Genomic DNA, 15,691 nt, shown 5'->3' with positions numbered 1-15,691 from the left:
ACCGCTACGTTTTTCTGTCAGCGACGTGGAAAATATATATTTTTTTTCTCATAACGTAAATAAAACATTTTGTCACAGTAGTCATGTTTCTCAATATTTACAGACACCTTTGCATGAAAAATACTGTAAAACTGTTAGGTTACGGATTCTAGTTATTGATCTGACTCCAAATTGCGATCAACACTTAACACATAAATTGCTATGTCCTAATCCACACACTGGCGCACCTAACAATTTTGCGAGTTCGTTCTGTCAAAGAGAAGACCAGTAGATCAATCAGACCAAATTTACCAATTATTTATTCCTGACAAAGCGCACTAATACAGGCCTGGGTCCCGGGTCCCTCACACTAAAACTCGTGCGTTTTTGTGACCACCAAAAGACGACACATTCTTCCGGGTTGCCCAGTTTTAAAGAAACACAATATGAATATTAAAGCATGCAAAATATTGTGAGATGATTGGTCGATGGCCATCTCCTCCCCGGTCCAGGTGTCGCTGAGGTCAGACAGTTGGGTTTTTCCCTCGAAGGCCGGTCTCATAGACGTGCTGTTGTTCTTGTTCCTAACCGACCTTGAGATGATCTCCTCCGGTACTCCCTATCCGGGCCTATTCCACAACACTTTGAAGAAAACAAGTTCATGCAGTTTGTCTGCACATTCCTCGCCCCCCACCAATCCACACGTGCACTCTAATACTAGATATTATATTAATATGATTATAAGTTTAACACAAACTTAAAAAATATATTTGCAAACTCCCAAAAGCACATTTCCCTTTAAACAAAATAAGGCAGACAACCAGTAAAAAAAAAAGCACAGGAGTCACACACAAACAGCACTAATTTAATATAAACTGTGTATTAAGTTGTGAAACTAAACTTAAATCGGAAACCAAGCAAGTTGCAAACCTTTTTGTAAATGTTGTGTCATTGCACTCAAAAACTATATGTACTGTACACTACACAGCTCATAGAGGGATATTTTGTTTTTCTTTGTAGATGGGAGAACACATTAGACACACATTTCTACATATTAAAGTCTAATAATGAAATGTAACGCCACAATGAAATGCAGAGTTCACAATGTATACTGCAATAAACATAGTTCATGCCAAGGCCACTGCATCTGACTTTAAAAAATAAACTTCAAACTTTACACTCATATTAAGATATATAGTTCTGTCATGCAAAGTTAAAATATATAGTATTTAGACAGCATTCTTGCAAGAACCACACAAGTGCCAGATTTACCAAACATCACATCCATCCATTTATTTTTGATAGTGCTTATCCAGGTACACCCTGGACTGGTCGCCAGCCAAGGAGCATTTTCAGATAGAATCTCAGTTGATCCAGGCCACTTGAACTGGAGTGCCGACTGGACGAGGAGACGATGGTGGAGCTTTAGAAATTGTGATGCAATCCGAACACGACGCTGGGACAGGGAACCAATCCCTGCCCTGTATGAGACAAATAGGAAGTCATGTGTGCAATGAAAACTTCTGTCAAATTAATTTTAAATGACGTCACAACTATTATGAATGAACAGCATCATTTTTACTCCGGTATTGTGAAAATATAAAATATGGATGAAATAATGTGACTGATTCTCCTTAGTAAGGGAATCTTTTTACATATAAAAAAAAATCTGCTTTACAAAGATTTTCACTGGCGTGTAACAATGACAAATCTTGAAGCAATTTTTTTAGTTCAGTAAGGCATTTCATTGATTCTGAAAGAAAATCACTTCCTACCAGCTTCAAGACAATTTTGATGAACTGCAAATGTAGTTTTTTTTTACATGATTATGAAAATCCAACTCTATTTTGACATGTGTAAGAGTTTATCCCCCAGCCTGCCCCATATTAAAGCAGCGCCAGCTAAAATATTGAATTAACCCAGATTTTTTTCACACGTGAAATGAATTGACTTGCTTTTGAAAACTCAGATCCACAGAAAAACACCAACTACTTTACGAGGCCATGTGAGCATCTCGCTTATGAAGCAAGATACAAACTTCAGACGGAAGTTAATCACCGCACTTCACTCCCCCAGAAAAGGAAGAACTGTCAAGTCGATTGGCCCACTGACTCAGTAAATTGATTAAATATTATTCAGACCCTTCTTTCGCCATTCACAGTCAGAAATAGCAATGATGCATTTACATGGTCACTCAGGTATGGTATAAAAAAAAATGCAAAGGTACCTAGAGTTGAGGTCAAATTTATTTTCTGACCCTTTGATTTCTAACCTTAGCTGCAAAGAAATGACATAACAGAGGTGAAAGCATCTGTAAGAAAATTTGGGTTGAATTGTCGACACCTCAGTACATTTCGCCTTCTGCTCTGGCTCCCTCCAGTCTGAGGTCCGAGTCATTCCTGCCCAGCGCGAACAAACTGACGACGGCCATCAAGGCCGCCAGCATCATAAGCGCGCAGCCGCCAAACATGTGCCTGGTACCGCCGCCCCCTTCCCCTCCGCCCGCGCCTGACACCTCGCCGTGGAGCGCCAGCAGCCCCAAGCAGGCCAGCAGATGCAGAGGCAGGCGGAACCAAGCCAGCACTCCGGCTCGCTTCTCCTCCGGGATCACCCTGCCCTGGAGGAAGCTGAGCGCCGGGAAGTAGAGGCCACAAGCCAGCTCCAGCAGCAGGAAAGCTAAAAAGGACTCGCGTGGTCTCGGCTGGCCTGGGGCCGTGGAAAAAGTCAACATGAAGAAGGAGAAAAACGCCATCAGAACAGCCAAGCAGAGGACGTGGCCCGGCTGGAGACGGTAGTGCGACGACGTGGCCAAGCGGAACATTAGGGAGCCGACCATGGAGGCAGCCATCAGGCAGGAGAAGACGATTCCTAGGGGAGGCCCGTGAGGGTCCAGTACCGGGGTCCACAGGAAAACAAAGATGTAGAGGACACTTTCAAACAGAGCCTGCACGCCGCCCAAGAGCATGACCCTCCTGTCCGACAGCAAGCAGCGCAGTCCATCGTGGCAGCTGTGCAAGAAGCGGCCCTTTGCCGACATCCGGGCCGGGCCTCCCAGCAGGAGCGTCCCTTTGTCACCTTCAGGGCCGTCCTCCGCTTCTTCCTTGCCCCAGTCGCTCACCACCAGCCAGGCACAGCACGCCAAACAAGGGACAGCCAGAAGAAAAGGAGCCACGGGGCCCAGGTGCAGCCATTCGGCAAACAAGTTAGCCACCAGGCCGGCTGCCACGGCCAGCCCGTGATTCCACGTGGCGGCTTTGCTGAAGGTGCACGGGATCCACTCCTTTGGAAAATCGTGGACGGCGACATGCCGGTGCATATACCAGGCCTCAAAGGTGGTGGAGAGCAGGGACGTGGATAGACCGCCCAGGATGCGTCCGGTTATCAGAACAAAATAGTCTCGGGACAACTTGGTGAGGCAGCAGGCTGAGTAGGACAAGCAGAAGAGTAGACAGGTCCGTCTACGACCCAGGACTTGGGGGATCCAGCCTGAAAAGGGAGCAAAGAGCACGCAAGAGGCCAAGCCGCATACATAAATAATGGCAATTTGGGACTCCAAAAAGCTGTAGTGGCGGTACAGCTTATAAAGGTAAGGACCCTGGAGCCAGTCCGCCCACAGGGCCAGGAGGTAGGCCCGGAGGAAGACACTCTGGAAGCGGCGGAAAGCCGGGTTGGCCGCGGCCGTCTGGGTCGGCTGAGGTGGGCCGAAGCGACGCGCCGCCAGCTCCAGGCCAACGCATAGGGCAAGCAGGACAATTATGGCGAGGTACGCCGTCACCAACATGCTGGAGGGATAACACCACAAGCAGCTCAAGTCAAAGCTGCTTTCCTGAGACGTTGGCCGCCTCTTCCCTCTTTATTCTCCGCATCTGTTAGGGATAAAAGACACGCCAATATCCGCGTTTCTATTAACAGTAAAGTGGAACATTTAGCATCTCTATTCGAACAAACACTCAAATGCGAAGATGCTAGCAGGCGTCGCTAACTCGATTGTTTTTGCTCTTTTGCTAGCATCCGTGCTAACATGCTACTCGGGTCACTTACTCAGAGCCCCCCAATTTAAAAAGCCCAAATGCGTCTTACCAAGATGTGAGACGGTTCCATTGTGACGCAAAAAAGCAGCTCAAGCCATTACGTGTGATAAATTGGCAGTGAAACAAAGAAGTGTGGCGTCGCCTTTGCTCAAGTCAATAGAACGGTTACTTCCGGGTCTCCTCTTTGGCCACTAGGAGGCAGTCGTGTTTATTTACCGTATTTATTTTTAGACGTGGTTAACGTCATTCAATTTCAAACGGTGGTCAGCGGCCCTCTAGTGGTCCCGTGGCGTATTGCAGGTGGCCCACGAAATTGGAAAATAATTGTAACATTTTTTAAAAATAAAAATGATTCATTATCTAGACTTGATTTATTTTCCAGCAATTCTGGTGAATCATTTACCCGTCTAAATGATGTGAAATGTAGCTGATTCCCAAAATAAATAACAAAAGATGTTAAAGTAAATGACACGCACACGTAATATTACATAATCTGAGGTTTATATCCATTCTATTAGGAAGAAAGATTTACAAAATGTACAGAAAGTGCTCAATCAGCCATGATCACTCAAGGAATCAGTGAAACGACCAATCAAATGAGATCTCCCACCCAAAAATATCACTTTAGTTTGTATGACAAACATTGGGGGCAGGCAGGCGCTTAGCTCCGTCATCTCCGTGTATTAAAGATCCATCTTTACGTATTCCGCCTGCCCCCCAAAATCCCACTTTATACTGGAAGGTCAGCAGAACATTCTTCATTTGACCGTGCTTCTGTCAATTCTATCCGTTCAGTCATATTTGAAGAAATGTCACGTATGCAGCAAAAAAAATTATACAAAACATGCACAGGGACTTTCCATAACTCATTTGCATATTGAGGTCAACGCAATGTTTGGGTGGAATGGTTTGAAATGTACGTTTTCGTATATTGAGTCCCCAAACAATCTTACGAGTGACTCGCTAGATTTCAAATAATTCTATGTACACGTTTTTCTCGCCGTGCTCATCTGCTCAAGGGTCAATACGAAAGGCCAAAAGTTTATCAGAGTGCAGATTGTTGAGGGTGCGCAGGTCCGGCAGCCGCAGAAGAAGTTTGGAGAAGAGCGACGTGTCATCCGGATGCCGCCGGGCGAGGAGCGAGCGTAGTGCTCGGATAAGCCCCTCCTGGAGCTGCTCCACAGCCGGCGCGTCTGAGATGCCCCAACGATCTGAGGAAGATCAGAGGAGGCCTGTCAAATACTCCAAAATGCTTCCATGAGATACGAGTGAAACTCCATCCAACCACACTCATATTGCAAATCATCTTGCTCCATTGAAATCAATGGAAACAGAATTAATCCGTTCACACACACACAGAAAATCTTTAAAAAGGGAAAATAGCATTCAAATAAAGGGAACGTATATTATGGATAACAAATATATGTTTTGAGGAACACTGCGTACCTGCTGAGACCAACACCACAGCCATGAAGAGGGCCATTTCATCAGGCTCCAAACCCAAGGAGGCCAGCTTCTCACTGAAGTCAAACATGGCATTGAGTAGGGAACCCATCCCCAAAGCACGTAAGGTGGACAGTGGATACGTTTGACCGTTCAGGAAGGTCACCGTATGTTCTGCAGCATTGAACAAGTTGCTGAACCTCACCATAAGAACCTAAGTGGAAAAAAAATAATATTTTGTGTGTTTCAGCAGCTTTTGGATTATAGCTGGAGAGTGATCATGACGTTACCTGGAAGGTTCCCGATTTAAGCAGCATGACTTGGTCCTGCTGGCTAAGCTCTTGAAATCCTGGAATGCCCTTAGCGAATTCCACCACTTCCTTGACTGCAGGAGTGAAACACTGAGAAAAGGACTCCCAGATGTCCTGACTGCTGCGTTCCTGCCCAGATACGGGGCACGCGTTCAGAGGACACGCCTATCGGACGAGGTGAGACAAAACACGAAAGACGTGAGTGAGCCCATTTGAAGCCTATGTCGTTTCCTTCCAGAACTTACCAACACTTTAGCTCCTGGAGCTAACTTCCACGGACAGGAGGGCTGGTTTGATGCGTTCCCCGCTTTGGGACAACGATGCAGAGTGTCAACGCTGGGCCGATGAGTTGGATCGGTTGACGCTAAATATGCGTTGTCCATCTTGTGGAATGGAAGCGGGTTGTCTTCAAGTGGGCAAGACTGGGCGTAGTTGGCTTGTCCAGAAACCTGACGGGAACCGCAATCTCGAGAAACGTCCTTGTTGGAGAGTTTGGCCCTCTTGGCCGACCTCTCCCGGCCGCTGAAGATGTCCTGGTAGGCTCTGGAGATAGCCCCGATGGCCTCCTTGGAGCCGCCGTCATCGTGGCTGGTGAGATTCTCGTTCACCGAGGGGGAAGAGGAGGAGGAGTCCATGTCCATGGCGGCGGACTCATTGAGGCTCTTCATGTAGCTCTGCATCTCATCCAGAAGTCGTTGCTTCTCTCTTTTCGGGATGCGGCCAAAACGAACAGCTGCACAAAACAAAGCCACACTTATGATTTTTTTCACTTGGCTACTGAAAGTCAAACTTCTGACTGGAGGTGGCGCTCATGTTCCAGGAAGTGTTGTATTGTAAGTTGCAAACTTCCCACGGTAACCATCAGCTGGAGAAGCTATTTTTAGACACCTCATCCTCTCCTCCTTCTATGCAGCGCTGGTTCCCCACCTCGCTCTCCCTCACTTGTTAAGTAGGCCAGTGGGGCAACGTGAGCGTGACAGCGCCGACGTGGTGGGCTCCGCTCAAACTCGGAAAGTGAAACGGATGAGGGGCGAGTGTTTGCGTGGGGGGAGGGGGGCTGGCAAAACCAGGTTACGCCAAAGTGTGCAAACTTTTAACAAATAGGGAGGGCGAGATGATTTACAGTTTTGCTAAATATACATTCTGCTTTTTTCTCACTTGCTGAATTACCGTTGCCCGACTACGAAATCGAGGTGATTGAGGTCTGGAGACAGTTGCGTGTGGTTTTCCTGTTTTTCAAAACGAGCAAAAGCGGCTTTTTAGGTTGCGCTGCTGGGTTGGTTGGCAGAAGAAATGCCCCATTTTTAGGTTCAGGCTAGCCGCTTTTACCGTCTACGTGTCGGCTTTTGCGCACCTGGCAGAAATAACGGCAGAAGAAAAGCTGGCAAATTACACGAACTAGGTCACAACATGCTGGGTGAGAACATGACTATTTTTCTGGGTCAGCCTTTTTTTTAATTTGCGGCGATAAGTGATCAATCAGTGCGCAGCAATCGATGGGGATGACGACTTGATTGTCGGCTTTCTGCTTAATTGTTCCCCGTGACGTCTTTGAGGTAATCAAGTTGACCCTGTTCCAATTTCTTAAAATAATTCCCCTGTTTGTAGCAGTTTCCCGGATGATAGATCGCTTTGGGGACGGGGGTTGGTGTACCCATAAATCGTTGTCTGACAGGGGGATGGAGGCGGGCTACCAGGAGGGGGGAGGGGGGGAGCAAACACGAGCGTCCATCAGAGAAGACTGCGTTTGCTCATAAAAGCACATTTCACAACCTTCCAAATTCTCACCATCTCGTGACATTCCGACGGACATGCACTTCTTGAAGCGACAGTGCTGGCACCGATTGCGGTTCATACGCATGATCAGACACTTCTCGTTCTTCACGCACATCTTGTAGTTGATGTTCTGCTGGATGCTGCGGCGGAAAAAACCCTGAAAGCAGAACGGAGCGTTCTCTAAAATCAGCTGCAAAATTCCACACCAGGCCTTTCTTCCTCGGAGGAGGCGGGGCTTACCTTGCATCCTTCACATGCGTGCACGCCGTAGTGGAAACCGGACGCAATGTCACCACAGACCTTGCAGAGCAGAACCATTCCACCATTTTCTGTGGTAGCACAAGAAGACAGTCATGAGTTGCTAGTAAACTTCCGTAAGTAAGTCAGATAATAAGGACAATGAGAAAATACATACTAGTAAAAGTTCCATGGAAAGCACAGCTGGGCCTTTTCCCACCAATCAGATGTGCATAGGTTTGCTGCGGTGCAGGAGAACCGCCGTAGACCTCGCCGAAGCGGACCTTTGAGGTCGGACTGGCGGACCCGTCCGACCTCTCTTTCATCGCCCCGATTTCTGTGAAGGTCACATTCTCCGGCGACGAGGGCTGCGAGTGTGTCTGGTAGCCGCTGGAAGGGCTCCCCGGGCTGGGGCTGGAGCTTCCGGAGGAGCCTGCATATAGGATGACTCCACCGCCACCTCCTGTGAAGCAAACCACGCTTTGGTTACTCACTTCAAGTTCAGCTTTAGGATATTTATGGAGGATGTTTGCTTCAACTTTATGCCGTAGGGTCAAAAGAACTGATTCTGCGGTATAGGTTTGAATCTTCATGGAATGCTTAAGGGATGGGCGAGTATCGAGACCGGGTATCGGTGTCACCACCCAGTTCTTCCAATCTGCCTCCAATGGGATGCGGGAGGAAACCAACGAGGGCACGGGAGGAACATGCAAACTCCACACAGGAAAGTGGAATTATCGAATTATGAAAAAATGACGTGCTAAAGAAATAACACGGGCAGATTAGGAATCAGCACGCACAAAAATAATCATGAATGTACAATTACGAGCGGCTCCCCAAAATTAAAACGCGATGGCGTGTAATGATGGTCCTGGATCGGTGGGCAGAAGCTCCGTGAGAACCTGCTCAAGCTGACAAAACGTGCAGACTAAAAATACGGCTGCTGCACGGGAAGGCGGAAAGCACTCGCACTTGCATTTTTTTTTTTTTTACACAAAAGGAAAACACGAATAATGCAGTATTATGCCGGCGCGCACACAACGCATCCGGGGTTTGTCTTTGCCCCGCCCCCTTTTCCAGTCATGCGTTGTAGATGAGCTGAGGCATGTCCTCACGTGCATTTGCCTCCTCAACTCCAATAAAAACCACCGCGCCGCGCTCACGCTCTCCTGGCATCGTGCCGAGTGCCAGCGAGCCGCACGACACCTGACTCCCGCCTCACATGCGTGCGTGAGCTCCTGACACGCTTTCAGCTCCAAACAAATCCGCAGTCCCGTGTCGAGATGAGCAATAAAAGTGAGGCTTTTTTTAGTTGGCACAATTGCCTTCAAGCACCTTTCTTCTCTTTGCATACTTTTCATTCTTTTTATCAGACTGTCAAATCCTTATGTGTGATTTTCAATTTATAATGAATTCAAATAGCTTTGGAAAAAAACATTCATATTGGGTAACAGCAAATATAGGAAAGTCAGTGCCTCCCTCATTTTTTTCCCATGCATGCCTTCATCTTCTGGGATTTCCCACGCGCTCATTGTCGCTCGGCCGAGCCACTTTGAATTTGGGTCACTGTCGACGGCACTAATTGAAACCACAATGAGGCTTCAATGGCAATCTGCAGCTTACCCGTGCGTGCGATTGGAGTCAGGCAGAGAAGCAACGTGAGCAGGGAGCAACGTGCACGCATGAGGGAAAGGCCCTCGCTAATGTGGCATACGGCAAGACCTACTAGCGATGTATGCCTTTGGTGTTTGCAGCAACCGCAGGAACTCAAAAAGAGCTCAAGTAGGTCAATGCCACAGCAACCTGCCTCAAGCCTCCCTCCAAAGTACATCAACCTATTTCGAGAGGGACGTAAATCGGTTTCGGGTGTCATGTCATATGTAAATCTGCAGCAGTTGAAAAATGTGCTGGACTGGATTTGAATAACTGCTAGTTTTCTTGATTAAAACCAAAAACCCAACATTCTGGCTGTATGTCACAGGTGTCAAACCCAAGGTCCGGGGGCCAGATGCGGCCCGTCGCATCATTTTATGTGGCCCGCAAAGACAAATTGTGGATCGAATTCATGTGTCATTACTAAAATTGCAAATTGTCTGCACTTTTAAAAATCATCTTTTAAAAATATTTAATTTTTTTTTTTTGCCAGTCTGATTTGAAAATAAGTTATTTGTCAAATTGTACATTTATTTTGCTTGCCAGTCATAATGCCTTGCATTTGATTTTTAAATGAAAAAAAATATTTTGCCTTATCATTTATGTATTCTTGAAAACATTGCTCAGCCTGATTTTTTTTTTTTTTTTTTTCCCCTTTACGTTGCTATCGGAAATCCGGTTGGTTTGTAAACACAGTCACGTTCCAGAGGCCAACGCGCCCTAATCGGATGCTTGCCCTGGAACGATGTCACGGGGACAGATACTGCATTGCACTCACTGATAACTACACGAGGTGGGCGGAGCCAGCGCCTGACTTTTGCCTCACCATGAGGTGGGAAAACGTGACTGATATAGAGCGGAGAGGAAGAAAAAAATAAACAGTGCACTTGAATGCATGGAATCGCTGACCCACTGACCAAACTCCGGAGGCGGTAACAACAACACTGAAGCGCCCGTGAGAGCAGCAGCGGGCGGTGGGCGGGGCTTGAGCAGCTCACGCGTTGCACGGGGCTCTGTGAGGGAGTGCACGTGCAGTGGTTTTTTTTTTTGTTTGCTGGAATTTTGGATCGAAAGATGCAAAACTTGGATGGAGTCAGGACTGCAGGCGGAGCTTTTGTGACTCATGCTGACAAGGCAGCAGGTCGCCTTTTAGTGCATTTTTTTATAATTGACCCTTTTTTTCATATGCACGTTATACATATTTATTTTTTAACCATTCATTCATGTTTTGATTACAAAATGAAGCCCGAGAAACTGCTGTCATGTATGTTGGCAAACCACAACATAAGAGAATCAGCCTGCATCATATTGAGAACAGTTCCTAATATTTTGGCTGCCTCCCTTCATTTAACGAGTTTTGAGTGAGTGCATTGCTACACCCAAACTATATTGTTAGAGCAAGACCTTACAAATAAGTAAAACTAAATAAGGTGTGCGGCTAGCGAAGCACCAGGGTCTTTCTCCGGTCCACATCGAGTCCAGCTCATCACTTGTGGGTCAACATCCACAATGCTCGCTGAAAATCGCTGAACGTTTAAAAGGCATTAAAAAAAAAAGTCTTCAGATATTTCAGTATTTTTTGCTACTCAAACTCAGCTTGATTTGTTCAGTGCATTTCAAGGTGCGTTTCACCCAAGTCAAGAGGAGTTGGCTAAAATATTTAAAAGAACGCACAGTGTAGAATCATGATTGCGGAGATGCTTTAAAAAGACCTCCGTCATAAGCATGGAACTTTTAATTAAAATAATTAAATTCGGTAGCATGCTGCAATTCAAAGAAGGTGACTGGACTACCCGGTTGATGATTAGACGTCGGAAAGAAGAGCAAGTGGGAGGACTGCTGCAAGTCAACTTTGAAGGTCTCGACATTATAAACAAACATGCTGCTCGTTTGTTTGCTGATAACGCGACTTTGGCAGGTGCATGTGGAGAAGCTCGCAATGACAGCACGTGAGCTTGTTTGCATGGAGCGCCTCAGCAGGAAGTGAACAGCATCACCGGCCGCGTCTTGGTGCAGCGACGCGGAGGATCCAAATTTTAGGACACTCGTGAAATGTGTCAAGCCGTGCATTAAAGGTTACCGGATCATCTGACACTTGAGAATATCAATGTCGAGCAATACAAAATACTAAATTCTCTTACCTGGGCTGTTGTCCATTTTTCTTGGAGATGAAATCTGGTGAATACAGTTGGAAAAAAAAATCCCAAAGCACCTGCTCTTCTCAACGGAGCAAAAAAAAAAAAAGACCGAGTGATGGAAGCGCTTTCCGGCGCAGTCGTCTTCTCCTTGGAGCCAACTAGATGCTTTCTGCACGCGGGAACATTGAACCCTTCTCGTGCACGCCTTCGAAGAAAGTGGAGTCAACGCATCCGCGTGTCATGCGTGACACACACACACACCCACATTCGTCACGTTTGCAGGTGAGTTGGAAATGTGAGCGTCACCAACTTGTGTGTTGGAGCTTTGATCACTCTCTCTCTCGCTCTCTCTCCTTGAGATTTCGCTTCCTCGCGCACGCTTTGATTGGTGGCAATGACGTGCCAAGTGGGGTTAATTTGATGAGCTGCTCTGTGGAAAGCCATGGAAGAAACATGCGCGCTTGCCATGTGCCGACTCGTGCGCTGGCCCACTGATACACATTTTATGCAAAGCTCCGAGCGCGTGACGCATCCGGCAATGGAGCCGACAGGATGAAGCACATGGACAATAGGCGTGCCGCACCGTGACTGCTTCTCGTTGCATGTCGCTGGTAAACACAACAAGACGTGACCCAAACATTCCAATATACGAAGTCATCAAGGACTTTTTTTTCAATTGATATGAATTTACAGTCAATATATTGAGGAGGCTTTTGAAGTGCTTCCACAAAATTTTCAATAGTAATATTTATGCAGAGTATTTTCAGTCTGGGTGTCATACAGAGTAAGATAAGCACTCGAGAAATTGTAAACGATAATGTTTTATTCTATTTTTTGGGGGGAATTGGAAAATAAACCCAAACACAAAAATCGTTTTTGTGATTTGGGTTGCACAAAGTGCAAATGATGACATTTTTGAAAAATGTAATTTGTTTTTTATTTCAGTGGTCGTCAGGAGGATGGTTTGAATACTAATTCTAATTAAACCAGAAAATGTATCCATCAAACTTGTGTTGGGAATTTCAGCTTCTTGTGGAGAACAGCAAGTCGTGCAAAAAATGCGTTTGGAAAATTGTATTCAGTCGTTTGCGCACGGTCAAATGAGCTGTAAAGTTTATAATTAATTTAATCATAAAGCCGAACATTCCGAATGTTTTATAAGCAGTAGAGTCATTGCCAATTTCCGTAGCAGCGCTCCCTCTTACCGCTAGAGGGAGGCATCGTGCCAGTAATGCGCACCCTCGAATGCTCCCATCGCCGCCCCTAATCTGTTCAAGCCTCAGTGACGGATTGGCAATGGCACCCACCGAGGGAAACCTGACAAATGAGTCCGACGTTGATTTGTGAGGCTTCGAGAGCAAACATTGGCAGCTTTCCTCGACGCGTCGGCGGAAGGAGACGCTTGTGAACATCGTCCGTGACTCTGTTGTTGTCTCCTTCACCGTCAAGTCCGCTGCTGTGTCGGCCTGTCAGTCACTCGCTGGCTCGCTCCAATCTCAAACTTGTGGCTGGGGAATATTGAAACCGACACACGGCGTACAGTTGCAGTCGGAAAAAAGAAAAGGTAAGCTTCACACCTTCTATATAAACTATTGCCTCGTTTATCAGGCGTGCCGCGCACGAGAGAGGAGGGGAAGGAGGGGAAGGGGGGGGCAATAGTGACGCCTCTGCAAGCTGGGTTTGTTTACCGTCGTGTAAATGTGGCAGAGAAACGCGCACTCGTGAACGGAACACGTTCCGGCATGGCACACGGTAATTACAGGCTGCAGCGAGTCTTGGAGCCCGAGAGGCTGCCAGCACACCTGCAAAACGGGGTTTCGCCCCAGGCTCCAAACACAGCCCGCTTGCATCGTCGCCAACCATGTTTGCTTGCATGGCACCGCCCCCACCCCTTTGCAAAACTTGTTGAATGTGGCCTTTATGAAAGCAATGACAGCTCTTTTGCGATGAGAGATTTAAATGGATTCGACGCAGCACCTCCCAGTATTTTTTTTTTTTTGGATTCGCTGGCAGCGTGGCTGATTAAAAGGAGGCGGGGGGAAGAAGTGGCGAGCAATGAAAACAGGAAAGTCAGAGCGTGCATAATCAAGCGCACTTTCTTCTTGTGGCCAAAAGTAGGCTCGAGAGTTGGAAAACACTCCCATGTTTATATATGAAGCGCGCGCGCCAGGAGTAAAAACGTTTTGTGCTGCTGCGGCGGCGGCAATGTGGAGTGGCCGTGCCGTACTATGCCGTGCAGCTTTCTCACAAGGGCAGTTTTATGTGCATGGAAAAGAAGAGCCTTCCCTTTGAGCTCACAGATTTGCAGTAATTACAGAATCACTTCCATATGTGGCGCTTTGGCTGCCTTCTCGCTGCCCCCACCGCCCCTCGCTCCCTTTCTTCTCTTCCTTCTTACATTTGCATTCTCCCTTTATTCCTGACTTGTGCTACTTTTATTTTCTTTGGCTTCCCTTCATGCACTCTGAGCATATTTTTTTTTTGGGGGCAAACCACAGCTTCAAGTTGACGGTAATCAGAACATCCTGGCATTTTTGGCCAACCACCACTGTTTGGGGTTGAATACATTGAGGAGTCTTGCCAGAACGTATGCGTGCAGCCTTGGAGTGAGGGGAAAGCCTGGAAAATATGGAAAAAGGCGAAGAATTTGCGAGGCGGGAGCAGAGCATGAAGGAGGAAAATGAGGCTGCTTTTTGACAGAGGTGGGTTCAACGTGGGTTCACGGTGACATCATGGTTGATTTTTGAGGAAAGCTTCGACAGGAGCGACGGTCATCGGACACACGTGTTGCTCATTTGCTGGCACACACACTGGCGGCACCCCAAAATGATGCCCCCTTGTACCTCCTCAGCAGTTTCCAAGAGGTGCTTTCTTTTTGCCGTCTTTACCTGTCTTGCCAAAGTGGACGTGACGTCAAATAATGACGTCTGCCCCAGCGTTGGCCCCCTGCCCTCTTTGTCGCCTCGTTCTCACGCTCGACGTGCCGTCCGTCTTTTTCCAGCTTTTTCTCGGCAAAAGCAGCTGAGCTCACTTCCTCCCTTTCTTGCGTCCTCTGTCATCACCTTTTGCTCTTTCCTCTCGCCCCTTTCCCCAGCCCTCGGCGACTTTACGCCATCCATGCAAATAGGTGGCTCTTCGGAATATTTCATCCAAAGGAGCCGCCGAGCTTCAAGTTTACCGCCGTAAGGAATCGACGTGGTGATGTCACCGGTCGAAGTTAATGACGCGCGGATGGCGGGGGCAAGAGGCCGCTCCGGGCTTGCAGCGGTGCCCGGAGAGGGGGAGACGGCGTGCAGCCTGATCTGTCTTCATTATCCGCCATTCTGCAGCCTCCCAGACACAATGATCATAAATCTGGCCCTGAAGCACACTTCACTGACACTCAAACACAAACACTAGTAACCTCTGACCCTCCCGCTCTGCTACTGCCTGCGCACGCTCATCCGAGCTCCAGACATCAAGTGCATGATGTGCGTGCACACACACATTGACCCCCCCCCCCCCCCCCCCCCCCCCTCCCATCTTTGTGGCCATTCAGTCCGCTTTGGGTCAGCTCCTCGCCATCACACCGACTTGAAACTCACATCAGTCCTATGACTAATCCGCCTCATCTCGAAAAGTCCCACGGAGGCATTTACCTTCCTGTTTCACGTTACGCAATCGCTCATTTAGCACCGCAAAAGGATTTTTTCTTTAGCTTCGGTGGCTTTGCTAGCAACACATGAATCAAATGTAAAGGAGATAAAGATCTGTGGAGGTCTAAGATGGCCCCTTCCTGAATATTAGCTTTATGGAGGGAAAAAGAAAAAAAGAAAAGCAGCAGCGCCTCGGACTGCTTATTCAGTCACTGAGCCTCAATTTCCACCAGCATGAAAAATGTATGAAAGAACAAGCGTACGTTAGCCCGCCGTTTACTGAGCCAAGCCGCTCGTGTCAGCTGATTGAAATCTCGTTGAGCGAGAAAATATAAACAAAAATGATCTCTCCTGAAAAAGTGGAGCGAACATGACAGCGCCACCAAATCTGCTACATTTGAATCATCCATGAAAATCTGCAAGTGTTCCGAGAATGTGATGTGGGGACAACATGGCTTGGAGGCGGCCATTTTGTTCCGTCAGACTTT

The 15,691-nt window shown here is 47.3% G+C and overlaps 2 protein-coding genes across 2 annotated transcripts; both read right to left on the bottom strand.

Annotated features, from left to right (window-relative positions):
* Nucleotides 1-1,246: 1,246 nt before the first annotated feature.
* Nucleotides 1,247-4,200, bottom strand: mfsd5 (major facilitator superfamily domain containing 5). The gene is made up of 2 exons (XM_049752869.2): nt 4,060-4,200; nt 1,247-3,845 (listed from the first exon to the last, which is right to left on the bottom strand). The coding sequence occupies exon 2, from the start codon at nt 3,758-3,760 to the stop codon at nt 2,324-2,326; it is 1,437 nt and encodes a 478-aa protein (XP_049608826.1). The 5' UTR covers nt 3,761-3,845; nt 4,060-4,200; the 3' UTR covers nt 1,247-2,323.
* Nucleotides 4,201-4,494: 294 nt separating this feature from the next.
* LOC125987895 (nuclear receptor subfamily 1 group D member 1-like) lies at nt 4,495-13,535 on the bottom strand. Its single transcript, XM_049752458.1, has 8 exons — nt 11,572-13,535; nt 7,956-8,240; nt 7,781-7,869; nt 7,553-7,697; nt 6,010-6,497; nt 5,744-5,929; nt 5,457-5,667; nt 4,495-5,221 (listed from the first exon to the last, which is right to left on the bottom strand). Exons 1-8 carry the CDS (start codon nt 11,585-11,587, stop codon nt 5,025-5,027), a joined length of 1,617 nt encoding a protein of 538 aa, XP_049608415.1. The 5' UTR covers nt 11,588-13,535; the 3' UTR covers nt 4,495-5,024.
* Between the last annotated feature and the right edge of the window lie 2,156 nt (nt 13,536-15,691).

Source organism: Syngnathus scovelli, chromosome 2 (assembly GCF_024217435.2).
Source record: "Syngnathus scovelli strain Florida chromosome 2, RoL_Ssco_1.2, whole genome shotgun sequence".
NCBI lineage: Eukaryota > Metazoa > Chordata > Actinopteri > Syngnathiformes > Syngnathidae > Syngnathus > Syngnathus scovelli.
Note: the sequence above shows the minus strand (reverse complement) of the source record. Positions and strands in the feature narration are given on the sequence as shown.

Excerpts from the sequence above, each read along its gene's own strand:
- mfsd5 (XM_049752869.2), bottom strand. The coding sequence starts at position 3,760 with ATGTTGGTGACGGCGTACCTCGCCATAATTGTCCTGCTTGCCCTATGC.
- LOC125987895 (XM_049752458.1), bottom strand. Across the intron at positions 6,498-7,552 it reads CGTCGGAATGTCACGAGATG|CTGTTCGTTTTGGCCGCATC; the intron begins GTGAGAATTTGG and ends TGTTTTGTGCAG. Across the intron at positions 5,668-5,743 it reads TTAAATCGGGAACCTTCCAG|GTTCTTATGGTGAGGTTCAG; the intron begins GTAACGTCATGA and ends TTTTCCACTTAG.